At 41.7% G+C, this 24,276-nt stretch overlaps 1 protein-coding gene across 7 annotated transcripts in view; it reads left to right on the top strand.

Moving 5' to 3' along the window:
• Positions 1–20,129, top strand: part of TRPM6 (transient receptor potential cation channel subfamily M member 6) — a 206,159-nt gene extending 186,030 nt beyond the window's left edge. For 5 of the 7 annotated variants that reach the window (XM_047830724.1, XM_047830720.1, XM_047830721.1 and 2 more), the window contains 7 exons: positions 1,439–1,504; positions 3,451–3,737; positions 4,029–4,111; positions 5,133–5,338; positions 12,408–12,459; positions 16,878–16,984; positions 19,843–20,129. In XM_047830724.1, coding sequence (XP_047686680.1) covers positions 1,439–1,504; positions 3,451–3,737; positions 4,029–4,111; positions 5,133–5,338; positions 12,408–12,459; positions 16,878–16,984; positions 19,843–19,976 — 935 coding nt within the window. In that variant the 3' untranslated portion in view covers positions 19,977–20,129. Of the gene's footprint in view, positions 1–888; positions 1,505–3,450; positions 3,738–4,028; positions 4,112–5,132; positions 5,339–12,407; positions 12,460–16,877; positions 16,985–19,842 lie in introns of those variants that run through there. The other 2 variants (XR_007146402.1, XM_047830726.1) reach the window with 2 other exon arrangements.
• Positions 20,130–24,276: the final 4,147 nt, after the last annotated feature.

Below are 24,276 nucleotides of genomic sequence, written 5' to 3' on the forward strand. Positions count from 1 at the left end.
GCACCTAGACATGTCAACTGAGCTAAACGTCTGTGATTCTGCACTCGTGAACAGGAGTATTGATGAATTTTGAAGTATTGATACGACTCCCAACAAGATGTTATTCACTCTCATGAGAAGAGCATTCAGATTTCTTATCTTGCCATTTACTTGGGAAAACAAGTTGTTAGGATTTAAGAGAATATGGAATTAAAAAGCATTTTTGTCTGTATTTGCAAGTTCCAAATGGTGAAGGAGAAGGGTGACCTTGAGATTTAAAAAGTCCTTACAAGTCCGAAGCCAGAGATCTCCATATTTTGGATGGGGCCTAAAACTAGCTCTTTGAAGGAGGATTTTATACCCTCCCTGGCTCTCAAGTGAACATAACCACTGAATGAATGCCAACCCCACTGAGTAAGTTCAACAAAAATACCTTACAAGGATGTTATTAAACAAGATGTCAAGGGTCTTGACTCTCATAAGCAACATTGCTTCACAGTGCTTCAGTTGTCTTTCTTTCAGAGTGGGAGTAATTGTACTTGCCCTTCCTGAGGAACAATCTGCCAAAGGGCTAGTAAGAATTAAGAGGGAAACACTTTGAAATGCAAAGCGATGTAACAACCAACTGGACTTGTGCCATTGGTTGGTCTTCTGCATGTCATTGCTGTCAGGCAAGCCTTTTACACAGTCTTTTTTACACAGCTCAGCACATGAGTGAGAGTTTATTGGTGTGACAGTTACCGTTACTATCATATCAAGGTCATGTGTTCAAGGTCCACTAATAGATTGCCTTTTCCTAAATTCTCCTCTGTAGTGAATAGTGTTTCAGTGGATTCCAGACTCCACATTCTAGGCTCTTATAACTGGGTCTTTCAGCTCAGCAGTAATAATCCAATATTTTGACTCCAGCTGTCAACTGTAGAAAGTCTGGTGAAGAATACTGGAACTCATATTGACTCTGATCTGTTAGGATACGGCTCTTAACAGGAAAATGCAGATCACTTGCTTCTAATTAAAACTGGTCTTCAGTTCTCTCTGGGAAAAGAAGGTGAACTGTGCAAAGTCAACAGTAGATGTCCCCACAGTCCACTGTGCATTAGATTTGCTCTGGAAAAGACCGACCAGAGAAGGAAGACCACAGAATGCTCTCTAAAGGAAAGTTCCACATATGTATGGATTAGTCTCTGATTTGATGTTCGGGAGAGTGGAAGTGATAGCCCTACCTCGGACGATGTTATATAATCTCACATAGTTCGTAAGACTGGGGTATACTTCCTGTTGAAGGCATAGTTTCTTTTTAAAACTGGGTTGTGGATAATATTTTTGATGAGAGCAAAAGTGAGGGGTCTTTGAAATGAACATTTTCTGTGTTATATGAGTAGATTGATGTGGGGGAGGCTTGCTGTGCATTCAATCCACTGACGCATACTTAAAATAGTAAATCTCTTTTTGTTTGCAGCCATTGAAAGGAATAATTTAATGAGGCTTTCTCAGACTATACCATTTACACCAATCCAACTGTTTGGTGAGTGCCATTTCTACCTTCTTGAGGCCGTGCCAGGGCAGAGGCGTAACATCTGAGAAGCAGAAACCATTTTGCATCGTTTTAGCTGAAGATTTTGCTTTGCTAGTGGTTGCGGTTTAGTGAGACTAATTTCCTAAAATGGAAATTCTTGTTAACTGCCTAGCCAGCATCTAGGGTCAAAATCTAATGCTGTAGGGATGGGACCGATAATGAACAGCAGTTGGGAAAAAAGCAATAATGTTGCACCTGGCATTCACTGATGTAAGGCTGGAAGTAGGAGAGAAAAGAACCATCCGACCATGTGTAATAAACACAGAAGAAAGAGATAAATGTCAATACGGTAAAAACTAACAGGCATCTGAAGGGAAATGCTTTGTGTATTGTTTTTTTGTTTGTTTTGTTTCATGTAAACTAATTGCTCTTAGCTCAGAGAGTAAATGTCATTTTTAAAGGCTGAAGTAGTAAGGAAAAACAAGCTCGCATTAAGCCAAGACTACCACGAGTCTTGCTGTCCAGCCAGCTGACAATGTAACAACTCTGTCCTAGATCTTAGTTCTCTTCATATGGGGACAGATCAGGTGGCTTCTGATCAGGGACGCAAAGCCTTCTCCTTCCTCATGACTCCATGGCTAGTTCTGCAACTTAGGAGCTCTGCTCTAAATCCTCTAAGTATTTAAGTATTTAGAAGTCTAAAGAGACCGTCAGTGGCGTTTATCTGGGTACCAACAATAAGTATTTGAATTATTTATTGAGTATTGAATAAGAATTACCTAGACATATTTTTTTGGTAAGCAATTCAATGCAAGAGTGAGTAAATAGATTCCTTTCTTGGTAAATCAGTATCGTGTTAGCAACAAAACAAAACAAAACAAAATGGGCATTTAAAGCAGAGGTATAAGGAGAAAATCAAACGCAGGTTGGGCAGAAACTGTGTCAAGAATATGTTCCTTCTGTTATGAAGCATTAAACACTGTATTAGGTGGAGTCTAGGACTCCTAATACAGGAACACTGTATTAGGTTCCATTAAAAGTGGAAGTTATCTAGCAGTTATAAAGAGCATTTTGTGTCTAAAATCTATTAAGTGAGCTTGAGTTGGTATCTGAGGTTCTAGTTCACGTTAGTGAAGTTAACATATTTAATCTTTACAGCCACCCAGTGAGGTGAGCATTATTTTCACCTTCATTTTACTGCTGAGGAAAGTGAGGCTTTCAGGAACTTGTCTAAGGGCACAAAGGAAGGAGGGGGAGGCTCTGGGATATGACCTTGGTGCTAACTCTAGCTGTGTTTAAACCATGAGTTCTCAGCGGGGGTAACATCACCCCTAAGGGAGCAGAAACTTCTTTTTATGTATAAAGCACAGGTATCTCTATCTCTATATCTGTATATATCTGTATATGTATGTATATATGTATGTATATTTCTATGTATATATTGTATGTACATGCCATTATACACACACACACACACGTACAGTACATGCATGTATCAGTACAGGTACATACACACAGTGTATTTTTAGTATTAAAATGTCATGGAAGGGGGAATTAGGGAAAAAAATCTAATAAGGCTTTAAAGGGGATGGTAATGAAAACACAGGATTAAACTATCTCTTTGGAAGTATTTGTATTTAACAAAAGAAGCATAGCTCTGCTACTTTGATTTTCGTTTTGTCTGGTTATAGTTTATAATAAGAACAATTTAATTCTTACATATCAGCTGATGCTTTGTCCCTTCCTCCTCCCTCCCTCTCTCTACCCCTGTCCTTTATGAGACACTAATGTGGCCAAAATCCATGCTTCTGTTCTGTACTTGTTCCTGCAGAGGTGAAATTCCCATTCTCTTCTGTTCATTGGGAAACGGAATGAATTCTGAGTTGTTATTTGGGACGCCGTCCCTGTCAGACACGAGCTACCATTGAACTTCTCACCTGTACTTCTTTTTGTAGCAGGAGAAGAGGTAACTGTCTACAGGCTGGAGGAGAGTTCCCCTTTGAATCTTGGGAAAAGCATGTCTTCTTGGTCCCAGCGAGGGAGAGCCGCAATGATCCAGGTGCTGTCCCGAGAGGAGATGGGCGGCGGGCTCCGCAAAGCCATGAGGGTCGTCAGCACCTGGTCCGAGGATGATGTTCTCCGGCCAGGGCAGGTTTTCATCGTGAAGTCCTTTCTACCTGAGGTTGTGCAGTCATGGCACAGAATCTTCCAGGAGAGTACTGTGCTTCATCTTTGCCTCAGGGTAAGTCCGAGACCCAGAGCCCAGCTGGATAGGTCAAAGAGTGGCGTTCTGGCTACATCCTGATTGGAGACCGTTATCCTCAACCCAGAGGACAGCCTGGAAGTTCTGTTCTGGAAGTGGTGGCATTTCATTATTTTTGTTTTGTAGAGCTTTTCCTTTTGGAATAGAGTGCGGTCGGAGCTGAATGAGGCTAAAAATCACACTGGGGAGGCCTTGAGTGTTTCTGTGATCATTGATCAGCATGCATATGATAGCAAACTAATATTTTTGCCAATGCTCCCAATTTTGTAGGAAATTCAACAACAAAGAGCTGCTCAAAAGCTTATCTATACTTTCAACCAAGTGAAACCACAAACCATTCCCTACACGCCAAGGTGAGTATAGGGAATAAGGGCGCCCCAGTCCTTCATTTTAAATAAGAACTTCTCGGGGCGCCTGGGTGGCGCAGTCGGTTAAGCGTCCGACTTCAGCCAGGTCACGATCTCGCGGTCCGTGAGTTCGAGCCCCACTTCAGGCTCTGGGCTGATGGCTCGGAGCCTGGAGCCTGTTTCCGATTCTGTGTCTCCCTCTCTCTCTGCCCCTCCCCCGTTCATGCTCTGTCTCTCTCTGTCCCAAAAATAAATAAAAAAACGTTGAAAAAAAAAATTTAAAAAAAAAAAATAAAAAAAATAAATAAGAACTTCTCTCAATTTCTTCTGAGCCCTGTTAGTCATGAGAAATGCCAGACCCACAGGGTAGTTCTCCACAATCTTCTTTTTGGGTTATTCCTTCTACAGTTCCAGAGACTGGTAAAAAGAAAGTTAGGTGTCCCAGGAATATTTTGGCTTAAACACTGAAGTTATGTGAGTGGAAGACAGAAGTTCAGGCAGAGACCATGACTAACTTCTCAGTTACATGAAACAGGGAGACCCTAGATGTCGTTACTAAGGTCCGGGAATATTATGGAAGAAAAACCTTTCTATTTTAAGCAGTTTCTTCCCCTAATATCTTAGAGAAATTAGGGAACTTTATGAGAATGAACTCTTGTTACTTTTGCTTGAGTGTCTCAAGACGCTTGCGTTAGCGAGACGTATCATAATTCGGTGCTGGGGATTATGGTCAAGTTTTATTGTTTCGTTTATAAGGACCTCTATAGAGCATGGCAAAAAAAAAAAAGTTGAGTCCAGTACTCATAAGGGATTTGGAAGGTTTCCTCAAAGAGAAGAGAGGTCGGTCGGCATGGGAAAATCTCTCAATCTTTGCATTCTGTCCCTGCCACAGAAAGGCAAGGGCATGTTCATTGAGGCTGCCTCGAGCGAGAGTTAGATAATCTTCCCTGCTGCTGACTGTCTGGTAACGTGAGTTTCACCTTTGCTGCCTTGTGGGGACTCACTGGCCTCCTTTTCACCCTCACAGGTTTCTGGAAGTTTTCTTAATCTACTGCCATTCGGCTAACCAGTGGTTGACCATTGAGAAGTATATGACGGGAGAGTTCCGGAAGTACAACAATAACAATGGTGATGAAATTGCCCCCAGCAACACCTTGGAGGAGCTGTTGTTGGCTTTCTCTCACTGGACCTATGAGTATACCCGGGGAGAGCTGCTGGTTTTAGATCTGCAAGGTGATTGATCGCTGAGGACTTGATAAAACAAGCATGAGGCACAGTTCAGGAACCATTGACCAGGGATCCTTTCTGCATGTCGTTGTCAGCTACATTTGACCCTGGCTCTTTCTTTGCTCAAAGCCACAGTTAAGGTCTTTCAGTGGAGACATTCCCTGATAGTGTATGCTTTCTTCCCCTTGATTTGAACACTGAAAGATGATATCAATTTTCTGAGTGTATTTATTATTTGTGAAACTGTGCAAAGGGTGAGAAACCAGGCAGGTGTCCCAAGAAATCTTGCAAGAACCGGGATGGACAATGTATTGAGTTGCCCTACCTGGCTTTGAAGGGAGGTAGGACCATTTATTTCAGAGACTTTGGACAGTGGTGATCATGAGCCCCTACTATGTTGCTTCCCATTTAGCTCCAGAGAAAAATATAGGCTGGTGATTAGCTGCCTAAAATTTAAGTACGTCTGAAACTTTGATCTCAACGGGGAATGAATTTTGTACCAGATTTTCTAGTTTTAATGCTTTATGGCTGGGACTTAACATTCATAACAGCACTTAGACGTGTGTTTATACACACAGGAAAGTAATTTCTGGGGGCATTTTTCATGATTTTGAGCTCAATGCTTTAGTAGTTTATAGTTTCCCTTGCTCTCTTTGCTGTGTACCTTGATATGACAGTTCATGAAAGTGCGAACTCAGTCTGAGAGAGGCGACACAGTACACTCATATTTAATGGAAGCCTCTGATCAGCGAGTCTCTCCACTGTCAACCTCCTGTGTGACTTAAAGTCCTGCAGGACAAAACTGAGTATTTCCAGCAGGCTTTCCTTGCAGACATAGAACAAAATATGTATTAAGGTCAAAGTTTAGTCCTTGGGCTCACTCACTGGGGCTTTGGTTTTAAATAGGGGATTTAGTCCAGGAAATTTCATAGAAGTAATCTGACTTAATCCTAGAAGCAGCACCTCAAGGTAGATATTATGGGGAATTTAGGCTCAGGAGGTTTATAAATGTTAAGTTTTTACTTATTTATTTTGAGAGAGTTAGAGACAGCATGAGTGGGGAAGGGCACAGAGAGGGAGAGAGAATCCCAAGCAGGCTCTGTGCTGCCATCGCAGAGCCTGACGTGGGGCTTGAACTCACGAACTGTGAGATCATGACCTGATAGGCCCAAAAAGTTTAAATAACTTGCACAAAGTTGCACAGCTCCTAAAGAGGGAGCCAGGATGCAGACTGAAGCTGTTTTGACCATCTATGTTCTTTTCTTCTCATGGTACTGTCTTTTGTTTCTTTACGAGTTTCAGAGGACATAACCATGTTATGGTTCATTTAAACAGATTGGGCTTATCCCTTGTGCTCTCTGACTTCCCCACCCCTCCAATCCTGGGATTCTGCACCGGAAGCCAGGCTTGGAGGCTGGGCACAGTCAAGATAAATAATCCCGAGGCATCGTGAGCAACATCCAATACATTTTGATTGAAATTTGTACCATGTGCTCAAGGATGTGTATAGACTTTTTAAAGTACACATAAGTCCTGCTGTCTTTTCAGCTCTGTACTGTTTGCAGAGTTGAGTTATATTTCTAACCCTCAAACACAATATTTTAGGAAGCAATATAAACAAAAGTTAAAACAGTCAACATGAGTCAGCTTTTAAACCAGCAAGTACGTGATCCATGTAAACTCAGCATGCTGATGCCCAAGGCATCTGCTTTTGTAGCTCATGTTGAAGAGAGGTTGATTGTTTTCATCTGTATTTGAGTGTCTCTGCTTTGAGTTTTGGGTGGAGTTGTTTAAAAAGAAAAAACAAAAACAAACAAACAACAAAAAAAAAAACAACCAAAGAAAAACTTTAAGGAATTAATGATGACTCTTTAGTGTGTTTTGTATTCCACTTGAATAGGTTTTTCTTTAATGATGTTTATGTTTGGGGATTTTTATGTCTCTGAGTAATCCAAAGTGACATTAAACAGAACAAATGCTGCGTTGATAGTCTTGGGGGGGAAATGGAATTAACTTTATTCTTTTACTGGGCAATTATGTGAATTGCAGAACTAGGCCACTCCAAATAAATGATGTCAAAACACTGACCTTCAAAGAAGAGGAGAGTGGACATCATAGAACAAGCATGAAGAAATTGAGATACTTATTGGAGAGTTTTGGTCAGTTGGGGAGGCCTGAATTTATGGAAGAATATGAGTCCTATAATAGTAACTATAAGCAGTTACATTACTACTACCAGCAGCTGACATCTACTAAGTATTTATTTTCCGACAGGCACTTGGGTAAAGACTTCATGTATTACGATATTTAATCCACACCAAGTTGGAAAGGAGAAATGGGAAGAATATATGTATTCTTAGAATACCTTAATGGTTTTTGGTTCAGTTTTGTATTTGATTGGTTAGTATTGTAGTCTTTGGAGAGATGATGGTACCTTGTTCAGATGGGTTCGGAGTGGGTAGAGATTGAGAGACCTACTGGCAGCAGTTTGGAGAAAGAGCCCTAGGTTGACAGTGTTAGGGTCTGACTCCTGGCTTCACCATGAATTAGCTGTGTGACCAGGGGGCAGCCACCTTGAGTCCCACTTTCCTCATTTGTAATGGGAGAGATAATATTATATACTTAACTCATTGTTAACCCCTTATGTTAAGGAGCTGAAATGAGGCAAGTTCTTGACACATAGTGAGTCCTCAGTAATGTCATTTATTGTTGTTAGTAGTAATCTTTGTGTGACTCTTTATATTTATTTATTTGTTTATTTATTTCTTACTTATGTGTTTTTTTGTTTTGTTTTGTTTTGTTTTGTTTTTGATAGAGAGTGTATGCATGAGTGTGTGTGCAGGGACAGAGAATCCCAAGCAGGCTCTGTGCTGTTAGCATGGAGCCCAATGACTCACCAGCCGTGAAATCATGACCTGAGCCGAAAATCAAGATTCGGACGCTTAACCGACTGAGCTACCCAGGCACTCCAAATCTCTGTTTGGCTTTTTAAAATGGAAGCGAATCAGGGCGTCTGGGTGGCTCAGTTGGTTAAGTGTCTGACTTTGGCTCAGGTCATGATCTCATGATTGGTGGGCTCGAGCTGACAGCTCAGAGCCTAGAGTCTGCTTCGGGTTCTGTGTCTCCCTCTCTCTCTGCCCCTTCCCCACTCATGCTCTGTTTCTCTCTGTTTCAAAAATAAATAAACATAAAAACATTTTTTTAAATGGAAGTGAATTGTCATCAGCTTGCTGTGGCTCCCTATTGCTTTGGGAGAAAGAAGGAATGAGGAACACTCTGGCAGTTTTTCTTTTTCTCTTCTCTTTTCTACTTTCTTCCAAAGGAGTGCCAATCACTAACCCAGGAGTTGCCACACTGGGCTTGGATGCTGAACTCTAAGGAAAGGCTTGACCAATTTCTTTTTCTTTCTTTCTTTCTTTCTTTCTTTCTTTCTTTCTTTCTTTCTTTCCTTCTTTCTAATATTTATTTATTTTTGGGAGAGTTCAAGCAGAGGAGGGAAAGAGAGAGGGAGACAGAGGATCTGAAGCTGGCTCTGTGCTGATAGGTTTGATAGCAGTGAGCCCAATGTGGAGCTCAAACTCATGAACCGTGAGATCATGTCCTGAGCCAAAGTCAGACGGCCAGCCGACTGAGCCACCCAGGTGGCCCAAGGCTTGACCAATTTCTGATCACTTGCAATTATACTGTAGTTTTCCAGTTTCTTTCTATTTAAAAATCCTATATACGAAGGCCTGCCTCATCATCATTAGATGTGAAATCCAACATTTAATCCCTAGCAATGGCAATGAAAAACAATGATACTTCAAATTACAGTGGTCTAGAGCATTCTTTTTTTATTTTTATTTTTATTTATTTATTTTTTTAAATTTTTTTTCAACATTTATTTTTGGGACAGAGAGAGAGAGCATGAACGGGGAGGGGCAGAGAGAGAGGGAGACACAGAATTGGAAACAGGCTCCAGGCTCTGAGCCATCAGCCCAGAGCCCGACGCGGGGCTCGAACTCACGGACCGCGAGATCGTGACCTGGCTGAAGTCGGACGCTTAACCGACTGCGCCACCCAGGCGCCCGAGCATTCTTTTTTTAAAGCTCATTATATTTTTCAAAGAACTTTGGAAGTATAGGTTTTTATATTCAGCAAAGCACTTTCCAGAGTAAGCATTTGCATTAACACTGTCATAATGAATCCTGCTGTTATAAAGAAGGTAACTTATTTCCAAGATGTAGAAGCTCACCAATGCATCCCAACGTGGTTGGGATCAGAATGTACATGTCTGGGTTTCTCACAAGGCCGTGCTGCGTACTACGTGCACATGGGCATTTACCCTATTAAAGTTCGGTAAACACGTGCGATTGGGATTTTTAGACGTTGAAATGGCTAGTTTTCTTCCATGTTTTCTCACTCACTAGAACGTTCCTTCTGCCATTGGAAGGCCCCAAAGTATTTATTTAGTAGTTACACTTTGAATCATCAGACTGGATTTAGGGATATAAAGGTTTGTGGAAATTCCACTCTCATTCTCCTTGTGGGATTTATTCATTAGGTAAATGAGATCATCAGAACATGATTTTACCAGTGGTAAGAAAATACAGTTTTACTTCACAAGAGGTATTCATAGAAAAAAGATAATAAAAATAGCAGTTGGCATGTTTTAGCTTTCTCTGGGTCACTTTGCTAAGCAGCTTGTATACAATAGTTTACTGAATCCTCAGTAAGTGTATAAGATGAGGCCCATTATTCCGCACACTTTCAGATGAGAACATTGAGATTCAGAGAGATTAGAGAAGGTGTTCAGGTCACATAACTAGAAGACGACAGAGCCCATGAGTGGGACCCAATCCCTTGGACTCCTGCCTATCTAACACGCAACAAGGTTTAAAGTAAACGGGAGCCGATGTGATTTTGATAAGACGTTTTCTCCCCTATAAACCACCTTTTCTCCCATCTATATGACCTCTTTAAGTACTCTGCATATTCCCAGCTTAAATTTACAGTTTCCTCAGCCATCAGCCTAAAGCTTTCGTCATTGCTAGAAAGGTTCAGGCTTAAAGTTAGGTCTGAGCTTAAACATGAAAAGGATCTGTAGCCTTTAGTCTCTGTTGATGGTATTCACACTTTCTGTCTGTTGTTCTGTTGATGTACTACATCATTAGAAAAGCAGGGCCTCTCTAGGCTGTTCGTTCTTGTATCTATAATAAGAAAAGGTATAAAGAGCTTCCTATGACTTTTTCTTTGAAAAGAACAAAGACCGAGCAAATCACATTTTACACACTTCCCCTTGAGCCTGAGTTTCAGCCTTACTGTTACTTTCCCTGTACAAAATCAGCGTACAAAGAGAGTCTAAGCCAGAGGCTCTTAAAGAAAATTCAGAGGGTCTGTGAACTTTGATGAGACAACAAATTGCACTATTATTTTCACTAACCTACAACTGAAATTCATCATTTCCTTTGATTATAATGGAGACCACAAACCACAGTGGTATTAGGAGCACCCATGACTGTTTGCAATCGCGATTACTGATATTAACATAGCACTTTATGATGTTGGCAGATATCTCGAAACACTGTTATACTATGTATTACTTGATGTTACGGTAGTTATAGACTTGCACTAGATTCTGTTATGTAATGTGTTAATAAAGAAGCACATGTATTGCAGTATAATTTAAACAGATATTTTGATGACTGTATTTCAGTATCATTGGTTTCCTCTGTAATCTTATGTATTTAAATTACGCATTTTAAAACGTTATTCTGAGAAGGGGATCCGTTTTGTTTCCCCAGTCTGGCAAAGAGGGTCCTGACACAAAAATGCTTGGAAACTCCAAAAACAGGTTATTTTCCTAAGGAAGTCAGTTTCTTGGAGAAAAGACCTATAAACTATAAGGGTTACATTTTCTTGTGAAAGATTTAACATATGGTAAAACATACCCAGCATGGCAAATATTACTACCATCAGAAACATCTCCCTCACCCTTTAAAAATTTTTTTTTAATGTTTATTATTTTGAGAGAGAGAGACACACACACACAGAGAGTGTGAGCGGGGGAGGGGTAGAGAGAGAGGGAGGCACAGAATCTGAAGCAGGTTCCAGGCTCCGGGCTGTCAGCAGAGCCCGACATGGGGCTTGAACCCATGAACCACGAGATCACGACCTGAGCCGAAGTTGGACACTTAACCATCTGAGCCACCCAGGCGCCCCCTCACCCATTTTGTAACAGAGTCACTCTGAGTGTCAGTTGCCGTTTTGATCAGTGTTAGCACGAAATTACACTTACGCTATCCTTTTATGCTTTGGTGTCAGTTTTTTAAAAAGTAAATTTTACTGAAGAAAACCATTTCAGAAAAGTGCACACGACATAAGCATATCTTTCAAGGAATTTTCACAACCGAGACATATGTGTAACCAACATCCAGATCAAGAATTTGGGAGCATGTATATTCTATTGGATATAAATGCTGCGTATATAGCATTTAACGGGTGCCTTTGATGGAGCAGTGGTTGTATCTGCAGAACCACACAGCACCTGGTGCCCTGCCGAGCACTGACGGACTCCACCTACAGAGACCGTGGCCTCATGTGAGGGACACAGGCTTTAGCTCAATTCGAATCCTGTCGTCATCACTCGTGAACTGTGCAGACTCTGACAAATTGCTTCATCGTCTCGAACATCAATGTACTTATTGGCAAAATGAGGCTGTGAGGATGCTCATGCTTTCCCTTTATGGTAGCTGAGAATTAGAGAAAATATCATTAGAATGTCTAGTATAGACAAATGGTAAATGAATGATGGATACCACCATCAGTGACTGTGAACACACCGCTAAGACATTCATTTGTGGCCTCAAAGTTTATAATAGCATAACAGAGGGCGTTGCGGGAGACAGTGAATTTACTAAAATTTTCAAGCCCACCTGGACAGTTTTTACGGTACATTTAATTCACATAATGTTGAACTTACTACAGGGTGAATGCAAGTTTAAAGAAAGAAATTAAGATTCTGGTTATTGTTTTCTTGAGTTTCTGAGGAAGTGAAATCCCCATTTGCTAAACGCATTTTCTTTTTTCTTTGGAGGTGTTGGGGAAAATTTGACTGATCCATCTGTTATAAAACCTGAAGACAAACAGTAAGTTAATTTATGATGTTCTCATTTTGAAAATCGCACTTAACACATTGTACATGGTTTTATCAAAATAATTTTTAAACATTTATATTTCTTGCCTAGCTCCTAGAAAGATTTTGAGGCAGCTTATGTTTTCATAGAAGCTGGATATCTGTATTGGATATATATCTATCTATATCTACCTCTGTCTAATACCATAAGATTTTTTTTTTAATGCAGAACTTAGGAAATGGGAACAAAAAGAACATATGGAAATAAGATGAAATTTGGAGTTAATACACATAAATGGAAAATATAAAGACCAATGCCGTAACCAATGCAAATTTAACTCTTGAGTTTTCTGGTGGCCCAAACAAAAGAGAAATATGGGTAGGTTCAGCTTCTATAGGCTTTGACACGAAAACAGTTAGTGTCATAGGAGAAGCAAAGATTTCGTTGTTGTCTTCTCATTGGAGTCACTGCATCTCACGTCTTCGATCACATGCCTATAAATTGAAAGGCATCGAGTGTGCTATTCAGTCACAGCAAATCTACAAGAGGCCAAGAAAACAGGGCTTAAATATGAAGCATCAGACTGTCTGACTAAATTCAGGGGTGCAGTTTAAATTCCACAGAAGAATGAGTCATCTGCCTGTCCTTTGAATTCCCATGGGCATTTGGTCCCGGAAGTAGGCTTTGGGGAAAGTTTGGCAGCGGAGGGTCTGAGGTTTTATTCTTCTGTTAAAGGTGATCAAAGGGACTTTGATCAAAATGGCCGACAACAGTGCTTCCCAAACATGAGCTTTCCTCACAATCAATCACCAGGAGAGCTGGTTGTGATTCAGTGGGTTTGGGGTGAGGTCAAATAAGGTAACAAGTTTCCAGACGATTCTGATGCTGCTGGCCTGGAGACGACACTTTGAGAACTGCTAGCATATGGTAGCTTGACCTCTCAGTTGTCCTAAATGTCTGTACTTGGCCCCTGGGTTGTAGAAAATAGATATGAAATGATCTATGTGGTCAGTCTTCATACAATAACACCTGAAATTTTTACCTCTCTCCCATAACACTCATATTGTAAACATTCGTTGCTTTAATGCGCTATTTTTTTCCCCCTCAACTATTTACTCTAAATATATTCTCATGTGTAGGCATCTATGCCAAGAGGTTCATCTAAAAGTGTTTTAGCTATTTCTTTGGACTAGGTGAGTTAGAGAAGATAAAGGTCATCCATAATGCTCCTATGCATACAGTTTCTATGATATTTGAGCATAGAATGCATATTGTAACCTTTAGGGTACAGATAAAGGCTTTATTATTTTTTATTTCAGCAGATATTATTTTAGGATATTATTTCTTCCATAGCACCATGTGCCCAAGGGTTTAGAGTGCGGACCTTGTACTATACATAGTACTTCCTTGATAAGTTTGCAGTGAAAAACTTTTTGCATAAAGAATGAACCAAGTTTATGTATACTTCATCATCTATTACATTTTTGACCTTGATATGTATGTCATTTAAAGTGACCTGAATATTTCCAACTTCTAGAATTTAAGAAGCTTATATTATCCCACTTGACAGTTGAGTATTTAATTGCATTCTGTAGGCCAGGGGGTCTCGGTTTCTATTAAGGTCACCTAGGAAACTAAAAAAAAAAAAAAAAAATGCTTCTCAGAATGAGTATCAAATCAAAATTTATGGGGATGGAGTCCTGATGTTTGTATTTTTTGAGAAGTCACCTATGTGATTCTGCTGGGCAACCAAGGGTAGGGACCTCTTGTCTTACGGCAGACTCTATTGTTTATGACTTGAAGGTAGGAACTTTGGAAACTGATCGGATGGTGTCACTGTAGCCTGCCTGGTTTGGTGGGGTTACCTCATTTTGGGTGCAGTGGGTTTTCCTGGTGAAGGTAACTATTTTCTCACAGTGGTGGCAGGTCGCGTGTAATTGGTTCAACGAGGCACACGTTTTTGAGCGCCTTGTGTGACCAACCTGCCACAGCCCAGTGACAGCAGCACCTGGGAGGTGGTCAGACATGCAAACCCTCAGGACCCTCCCTAGAGCTACCGAATCAGAGTCTGAACTTTGACAAGATCTGCAGGCGATTTGGTGGAACTGGAAGTTTGAGAAGTGCCTGTTGAAGCAAGTGCCTTCACGTGACACTTGCTTTGCCCTTCACAACAACCTTGGAAGTAGGCGTCCTCCTTCCCGTTCCCAAATGAGAAAGCTAAAGCCTGGTGAAGACGCTTAACTTGCCTACCAGGATGAGGGGCCAATGAAAGGGGAAAACCCTCTACCAAAGGAGAAGATTTTTTGTGGTACAGCTTCTACTCTAATCTATAGTGCCTCTTGTCTCTGCTCTCTCGCCAGACTTGCGCATGTGAGGGCACAGTCAGGGGGCTTCTCCCCCGAAGCCTGTCTGGCCACTTGGTGTGCTTCCTGGGGTCACCAAGCCTCGCTGGAGGCTGCCTCAGTCATTGGCAGTTAGGGATTGTTTTCTACTCACTGCCTTGATGGCTTGGGGCATTTGACAAGTCCGAAATGACGACGGTGGTCATTAGATGTTCTTTACTAAATCTGTGTGTACATGGTGCTAATTGGCATTCTCTCACTTGTGGAACCAAACTACCACTTGCTTTTGCTGGGCTGTGAAAGATCTGGAAAACAGTTTGTTGTTGTTGTTGCTGTTTTTAAACTTTGCCAAGACCTCAAGGCTGTCGGCATGCGGTAGGATTGTACATGCAATAGATGCATGTGAATGTTTCTACGACCCCCTTCCCCTCTCCTCTGTACAGGGAGTGGCCAGACCCCTCATACAGGCATTTTAGAGTAACTTTGATTCTTTTGCGTTAACTTTCACAAAGCTCATCGAGGGAAATTGTTTAGCTTAAAGCTTTTATCTGAGAATCAATGTTACATCCCTAAGTGGGCAGGGGTGCGTTCTGCTTTACTGGGAGGAAAGGAATGGCAGTAAGGAATCCAAGAATGAAGTATTCCCAACAGGGTCCCGCTTGACAGAATATACGAGGAATGACTGAAATAACACTTTCATTTTTCACTCTATTGGCATCGTAAGAGATTTGGTACAAAATATCGAGCGATTCTACTTTTTCTTTTTTTTTTCTCCCACATTTGATTTCACCAGATGTACTGAAAGAGAGGAATAGTTAACTAGAGGTAGCTTACGCAGCCGGGTAAATACCACCAGAGCCGCACTTTGTGAGGGCGATCGAGTGACCAGGAAAGTTAATCCTGGGTGTCTGTTCACGTTGTCTTCCCAAGAGATTTCCTCCACCTCCCAGCCTCAGAGCAACGAGGCAATCTGAGATCAAACTGACATCAGCCCTCATTCTGAGCTTGGCACATCTTCAGAGCAGCTACTGTTGTTCTGCCAAAAGGAAGTGGAAATTGAGATAAATGTTTCAATACTCAGATGGAAAAAAAAAGTTTTTTTTACACCACGTCCCTTTTTGAAAAACCACATTCCTTAGAAGCGGAGTTTATTGTTTCCTTTTGTGATAGTTTGCTTTTCTTTTTTCCTTAAGACGTGGCATTTGAGAGTGGTAATTGAGTTCAGATTTTAAAATGTGCCGTTTCCACTCTGCATGTCATTAAAGTGTTAGCTTCCCTAAAGTTGCTTTGGATGTGCTCCTGGTGTACTCTGTTTCACGGTGCGCAGAGCATCCGCCTACAGAAATCGTTGTCTGTGACCTTATCATGGACAAACTTTGAGGCTGGAATCTGCCAGGGATCTGCTTTATGGAGTATTCAGAAGGTGCCTCATCTACGCTGGTTCTGTCTGTAAGTTTGTCACTTACAATTAGTGTACGTAGTTCACTTCCACAAAGTCAATGCCTCCCCGTGGCCTTGTCTTTCCACAAAGAGCCCAGCTATAGCAGTTTGCAGGATAAAATCCATGTGTCCGAAGCGCCGTGAGTGCTGGAAGTAGGGTCTTGTCAGGCATTTATTTTTGAGGATATCAATTATTTTCAGAAAAGCATTTGGGTTTGAAACAATGTTTATGGATCTTTTCAGAAGGTGTGTTCCCCTAGTACGTTTATTTTACTTTGTACCTCACCTTTCGAGTATTTGAGTAGAACATTTGGTCACGAATGTCACTCACTCTCACCCCATAGGCATTAAAAAAGGGTGTCACTGTATTTTGTTTTAATGCGGTACATAGAAAATTCACTCTTCTTCTATCAGATTAGCGTTGAAATGAGTTTCACAGTAGGTCTTGGAGTTGGGTACAAAGATTTAAGTGCATTTGAATTTTAAATTTGCAAACCTAACATTGTTGCTTCCCCAAAGTGCTCTATTCTTTGTGGGCTCCTTCAAGTTTACTGGGTTACTACGGGATACTGTTCGGTATCTCAGAGAATCCTAGCTGAGCCCTTTTCCTTCACTGTGATCTCATTGATATTCTGATATTTCCTCTAGATCAAGAGGAATGGTGTTTGGACCAGCCAATTTAGGGGAAGATGCAATTAGAAACTTCATTGCAAAACATCGTTGCAACTCCTGCTGCCGGAAGCTCAAACTCCCGGGTATGCTCCGAACAATTCTATTTCTCTCTTAGTAAATCTCTCCTAGAACAACATCCTTTGTAACCTGGGATGGAGTCGAAAATCTCAATCACATTTTTATCTCATTCACAGTCGAGTCCTGACTTTCTGACTGCAAATTTTTCAAGTCTCTGAAGGGATTAAAAGGACAGGGATTTACTTCAGGTTCTGCCAAAATGTGATAAAACAACATTGGGCCCAATACTTGTCACAGTCTCTCCAAGGGGAAAGGTTTACCAACTTAATTGGGGTAAAATTGAACTGAGGCAGGTCTCCCCCGACCCCTCCCTCGTTGAGTCCTGTGTGGTGTCCACAGGATTTCAATCCTTATTTACCCATTGGACGCTCGGGACCGTGGAGTATCTAGGGAAACAACAGCTGTCAATTAAAATAGTGCTTTTCACTACAAAAACCGGCCACGTTAAACATATATTGCAATGTGTATTTTTAAAAAGTTGATTTGAGGGGCGCCTGGGTGGCGCAGTCGGTTAAGCGTCCGACTTCAGCCAGGTCACAAGCTCGCGGTCTGTGACGATCTTGCGGTCTGTGAGTTCGAGCCCTGCGTCGGGCTCTGGGCTGATGGCTCAGAGCCTGGAGCCTGTTTCCGATTCTGTGTCTCCCTCTCTCTCTGCCCCTCCCCCGTTCATGCTCTGTCTCTCTCTGTCCCAAAAATAAATAAACGTTGAAAAAAAAAATTAAAAAAAAAAGTTGATTTGATAATGTGGCACACTTTGTCCAAAACTGACATAGTCTCCATAGAAAAATATTCTTAACAGAAAAGCAAGCAGCAGGAGGTCTGTGTCCTCCAGACTGGCAGTCCTACTCTGTCGAATTCTTTTCTTTGATCTCAGAAGGGATGCTTCATGTCTGTCTCAGCTTGTTCCCTCTTTTCCTTAGGTCATACCAAACTTGTCCTTAGACTGGCATCTCACATATTTTAAGCGGAGTAGTCCTTCCTGCCTTAGAATAAGTGAGCATGCCCTGAATTGGAAATTGGTAAAAGATCATCATCATCCGTCGTAGCTTAGGGTGGAGTAGGTGTCAATTTACAACAAAGAAGGGCAACTTGTAATCTCGTTGGAGATAGAGGTAGGAGGTTGAGAAGCTCGTGTAGGCATGGCATGGCATGGCATGGCAGAAGACTGGGATTGGGATCAGGCTTCTAGTTCCAGTGGGAAATAGCCTGGCAGCCAGGGGTGATGGATGGTTGGGTCGGGGGAGAGATCAGACTGGAACAGCAGGGAGGGGGGCTCTCACTCTCATCTTGTAGCTGCTCGGGATTCTGTCTCACAGCCACACGGCAAACTTGAGCAAAGAGATCAGTTCACAGCATGGTGGCCACGCTCCCCAGTGGCCTCCTCTCTCTGGCAGACACAGGGACTGCATCTGATCGGCTAAGAGAACAGGAGACCAGAGACGTAACTAACTGCTTCTGTCTTTGAGTCCAGTTGGCTCTTCTGCATGATTAAGGTTGAGATTGTGTTTTTTTTTAAACCCACCATGGTGGGTTTTGAGTCATTCAGTAATTCTTCCAATTCTAGGCTTAATATTTGTTTTCTTTCAAAACCTTAGTTAACACATTTCAGTGGAAATAAGGAGTACCCTCATGTATTCAGACATTTGGTAATATGAGTATAAAAAAGTCTTAATTAGGAAAATAGAATTATAGGTGATTTTTCTTTGGCCTTGATTATGATTTACTTTTTTTTTTTTTTAAAGGAAAAGTAATTTAAGATAGTATGTAAGAGCATAGAATTCAGAGCCAGATAGGTTGAGCTCATATCCCAGTAATGCTTTTTACTAGCTATGTGACCTTGGGCCTTGATTTTCTCATCCACAAACTGAGTATAATAGCACATAGCTCATAAAATTGATGTGAGGATCGAAGTAATATACGCATATGTTCCATAAGTGCTGGTTATCAATAAACTAAAATATGTATTCATTTTATGTCCAGATAATCCCCGCATAACATTAAAAAGGAAAGTAAGGAGTACATATTTAAGGTTAATCTTAATCAATACAGCAGTAAATGCTACATAAACACCAAAAGCCCACCCTCCTCCATAAGCTTCTCCCTAGAGATTACACTCCTATCAGTGCTTTCTTTTGATAATTTCCTTTTCTTTTTTTTTTTTTAATGTTTATTTTTGAGACAGAGCACGAGTGGGGGAGGGGCAGAGAGAGAGGGAGACCCAGAATCGGAAGCAGGCTCCAGGCTCCTCCGAGCTGTCAGCACAGAGCTCAACGCAGGGCTCAAACTCACACACCGTGAGATCATGACCTGAGCCGAAGTCGGATGCTTTACCGACTGAGCCACCCAGGCGCCCCAATAATTTCTTTTTCACATGGAAGAAGGAGGCTCTAGGGAGCATAGGATCCAGTAACTGGATGAAGCCTTCCCAGGCAGCATCAAACCTACAGACAGCTTTGTCGTAGAACACTGAGCACTGAAATCTCGAGTCTACCTTTTTGGCTGAGCTCCCTGGTCCTGCACACCATTCAGCAGCGAAAATGCCCCGTTTCCAGGTTGGCCTCGCTTACCTCCATCCAGGCCGTGCCTTCTAGGGTGCTGCATATTGAATCCAGCAACCAAATCTTTCTTCACTTGCCCCAGTGAACGCAAACCTACGACAGCACTGGGGAGTTAGACTGACACGTGGACACGGCGGGAGGGGGGGTGGTTTGGACACGGTGGAGGGTGCGAGTTTCATGTATCTGTGACCCGAGGAGGCAGGGTCCTTTCTGAGCACGTGGCCAGACCTGAAGTTCAATTCATCCGTGTGAACACTACCTTCTCGAGGGTCCCCCTATAACTGTCTTAATTGCTTTCCTTGCAGATTTAAAAAGAAATGACTATTCCCCTGGAAGGCTTAATTCCACTTTTGGACTTGATACCAAACTAGAACCAGCCGAGGGGCCTCCGGCGAGGGAAGGGGGTGGGAATTCTCCAGAAGACCTCACACGACTGTGAAAAAGGGGAAGGAGAGGCAAGAGGACACCAGTACTTGCCCTCCCTTCGGTGGACTCTGGGAACAAAGACCGACCGGAGTAACATCCATGACACCGGAGCCTCTGTCAGGACGGCCTTACCCCGCGGCCCTCCTTGAGACGTGCCTTCCGAGCCTCAAATGTTGTCCTGCCTCAAGACCTCATTGGTGTAGATGGCTGGGCTCCCCCGGATGCGGCCCTGTGTGTGCAGTGCTTTGCACGTGTTCATCCTCCTGTAGTTGGGAAGGAAGACACTCGGACGAGCCCCTGGGGATGCTGCTCCTTCATACCTCATTGCTTTAGCTGGTTGCTTAGAACCCTTGGAGCAGGACGGTGGGCACTGAAGGACCAGGGAGATGAATTTAATTTATTTCCTAGCTGCACTGTGTATGCCGACTCTAGCCCCCACCGCGATTCATTACCTCACCCACACGTTGTGTTTCTGTAGGGACACGCACATTAAAAAGGCATTTGACTTCTCCTCTCTCCTTTCCTGAAGCGTAGGGCTTTAAAGAGCAACCACAAGGAAAACGGTGGAATGGGTGTATTTGCATAGACTGGAGCACACTCCCGCGCAGTCTCACCGGTTAAAAAAGTTAGGATCCTGGTGAAATCTAGATGGGGCTGAGGTTTTGTCAGTGAATCACACAATGCCTGGACACTTCAGTTTCCTCTGAAAGTAAGGAAAAGGGAAATCTGAAACAAATGCTCCTGCATCCTTCTTCATTTTTTTTTTTTTAAAGGGGAACAGGGATATGTAGAAGTAGAAGTTGCCAAGAAATATTTTCCCTTCCCTTAAGCTCAGGAGTACCGTCAGTTAGAGTTGGCTAAGCCAACCTCTAAAACATGACTCCCTTTTCCAAAGCTTCATATATAATATTACGGGCTAAGTTACTCTGTCAGGTCCTCGGGGGAAAGATGATGTTTCTGACTGAAAACGCACTTCGAAGGTGTTTGCTTCGTCCCAGTGCAGAGTGCTGGTGGCTTATAGAGGGCCACAGTGTACATTTAAAGTATGGCCCGAGAACATGGTATCAGTTTCAGAGGCTCAAAGGAAGGCTGCCAGGACACTGCACTGCACAGAACCTTTGGGGGATCAGCCATCACTGTTGTACTGATCGGGGTCACCCCACCTCAGAACTAGCATGAGCCTTTTACACAAGGAGGGAATGGAGAGTTTGGAAAATGTCAACTCCTCTTTATCTCTAGCCCTTACATTAGCTGGTTTGCTTTTTAACTGACATGCCTGCATTTCTAGGTTATGCTTCAGGGGAAAAGTTGCCCAGGCATTCAGGGCTGGAGAGCTACACATTCAGGTTGCCAAGGGTTGTAGACACAACACACAATTCTTGTGTGGCTTGCAAAGGACTAATTTCTACCCATTTTACTCTAGTCTTGAGAGTGGCGGTGGGCAGGAGATTGGGTGGTTTCTTGATTGTCAATGGGGATAAAATGTTCATGCTTTTTTCAGAGCTTACCTGCTTTACCCTATTCTGAAAATCAGTAAGGGATCTACGAGTACCTCAGTGCTGTGTTCAACTGTGGAAAGAGGCAGGCATTAATTGATTGGTCAAATATTTGTTATCTGGAATGGAACTTGAAAACAAATGCATTTTGATTTCAAATTTCTGTTATGCTCTTCCCTTCCCTCCCCTCCCCTCCTCTCTCGTTTTCTTCCCTTCCCTTCCTTTCTCTTTCCTTCCCTTCCCTTCCCTTCCCTTCCCTTCCCTTCCCTTCCCTCCCCTTCTCTTCCTTTTTTTTTTTTTTTTCAGAAAAATCACCAGAATAATATCTTAAAAAGATGAAATGCTGGGCAAAGATCACTGCATGCAAATACCGATGTGACAGTCATGACTTTTGAGCGATTCATGATCACAGAAGGGTGGATATTCATTCATTCATTCGGTCAGTTTTATTCAACAGATATTTACTAAGTGCCTTCTCTGTACTGTGTGAGTGACGAGGATGCAATGAACAGAGCATTTCTTCACCCTTAAAAAGCTTTATGTGTCATGTTTCTTTCTGTTTTGTTTTTTGTTTCCCCTTTGGTACCAAGTTGGGATTTCTGGTTAATACTAAAAAACAAAAACAAAAAGACTCCTGGGGGGAATATTGGAGGCAGTGATGTGTCCCATGTTTCATCTGACAGTGGGTGTAGGTCTGACTTGTATAAGAGAATTGGGGAAAGCAAGAAGACCTGGCTAGGGCTGGTTTTAGGAACCACTGAGGAAAAATGAACTGCCCAATTCTCACATGAGCACAAAGCCCATGTCACAGATGGGATCTGAATCAGGGGATCAGAGAGGCAGCCAGGTTCCCAGGAATCCTTCCTGCAGGTACCCTATGGACATGTTTTCCTTTCAGCGAGGCTGTGTGTTCCTGGAGTGACTTCTGCCCATGACATCTTAAAGCCTCTGAGTGCTCTGGGGAATGAGATCAGATATAGTTTTGGGTGTTCCTCACCCTGTTACTATTTTCTGTGGCTTTGCAAAACAAGTTCTGGGTGACTAAGACTTCCTAAACAACCATTCACTGAATGTTTAAAACACAATTGTATTTTCTTGGTGGTGGTTGTTTGTTACTGTTTTAGATGAGATGGATCACTAAGGTTCTAGAAGTCATGACACAGAAGCCCCTGTCCTGGTTTGTTGTCTTTCTCCGATGGTCACCAGCATCTAGCACTAAACATGGCACATTATGAGCTTTTGACATTATTTATTGAAAGAAATAATAAAACCTGCAAATGATCATGGATTTCATTCACTAGGTAATAAATCAGATTTGCATTTTTAATCTAGAAGGGAATGATTACCAATTCCTTAAGACCCAACACAATTCTTTTGATCTCTCTCTGTTTTAATTTTCCAGGAAATAGCTTTTAACAACCTACACCTTGTCTATTGAATTTTCCACCAGTTCTTGCCCTTATCACCGTTGTGATACAGAGTACAGTCCTTCTTACTGGTGACAATTGAAATGAGATGATAAGTTCCCAGAAACTGCCTAGAAATAATCATCACTTTATTACCCTTTGAAAAGAAGATTGATAGAAAAGTCATTTGAAAGATGGTTCATTACCATGCCCTAGTACGATTTCTTTACTCACATCTCTCCAAAGCATGAGAAAGGGAGGATTATTCTCTGAGGTCGGAATTTGAAGTCTGTGTGTTCGCCTCTTTGAAGTCTTGGTATTTAATTTTCTGTAGTCATTTCTTGGGCAATTTTCTAAGAAACTAGTTGAAGCTAATTTATCATAAGTTAAAGTCAAATGACAGAAAAGATTTTTTCCCCCCTTAACAGTCTTTTATTCCACAGAGGTTAGCTTCTGAAGGAAAATGAGGCTTAAATAGCATTTCAAATCTCCAGTCACGTGGGTGGGTACATAGAATAGAAAGCGTTCTGGAAACCACACTGTTTTTTGTTTGTTTGTTTTTTTTTTTTTATTTAGCACAGTTAATACTTTGTGACTTTTCTTTCTAGACCATGATGTGCAGATAAAATATATTTTTGTGAAATGCCCTCCTAAAAATAATTAGTAAGTTGCTTAATTTTTCAAAGCGAGATTTTTCAGTCCTCAAGGGGTAACAGCTCTTGGTCTGTATCGTTGGCAGACTTTGGTATAACTTTGTATAATTTGTTTAACCTTTCTCTTAACCCCTAACTCTGAAATGGAGATGAGATACTTACCTTTTTTTTAAAAAAAAGGTGAACAATAATGAGAGGGCATTTATCAAGCCCTTTGAGAATCTCATTTAACAGGCTTCTTGTGAGCATGGGATCCAGTTCAATAAATAATAAGGGTTTTTCATTTTTGATATTATGTGATCATTATTTAATGTTTACAGAGGATGCTCAGTGGACCTGTTTCAGTATAAACACAAAAGTGGTCTTTGCTATTTCTCCCTTTCCAAGGGGAAAAAGCTCATTGCTCCCTTATTGTTTTGAAGCTTAATTAAATAGTTCAAAATCAGGAAGTTCACCATTTCACAGTGTCTTCTGTTTATTTTGTTTTCCGATGAATTTAGGTTTATGCAGCTAATTTCTTTGGCCATCTTCTGCCCAAAGAAAGCCTCCCATAACAAGTAAAGCCCAAACTGGGCACTATCGAGGGTGATGTTTTGGGGAATAAAAGGAGAGCAGGTTTAGAATCTTGATGCTTGTAAAGCCTGATGTTTTACAAAAATTTTAAATAATGGTGATTAAATTTTGCCTGTAGGGGTCTGTTTATTAACAAAATTCTGGCCTCTAGCTTGCCAGCATCTTTTAGCAACCGTTGAACAACA

This window comes from Prionailurus viverrinus, chromosome D4, assembly GCF_022837055.1.
Source record: "Prionailurus viverrinus isolate Anna chromosome D4, UM_Priviv_1.0, whole genome shotgun sequence".
Taxonomy (NCBI): domain Eukaryota; kingdom Metazoa; phylum Chordata; class Mammalia; order Carnivora; family Felidae; genus Prionailurus; species Prionailurus viverrinus.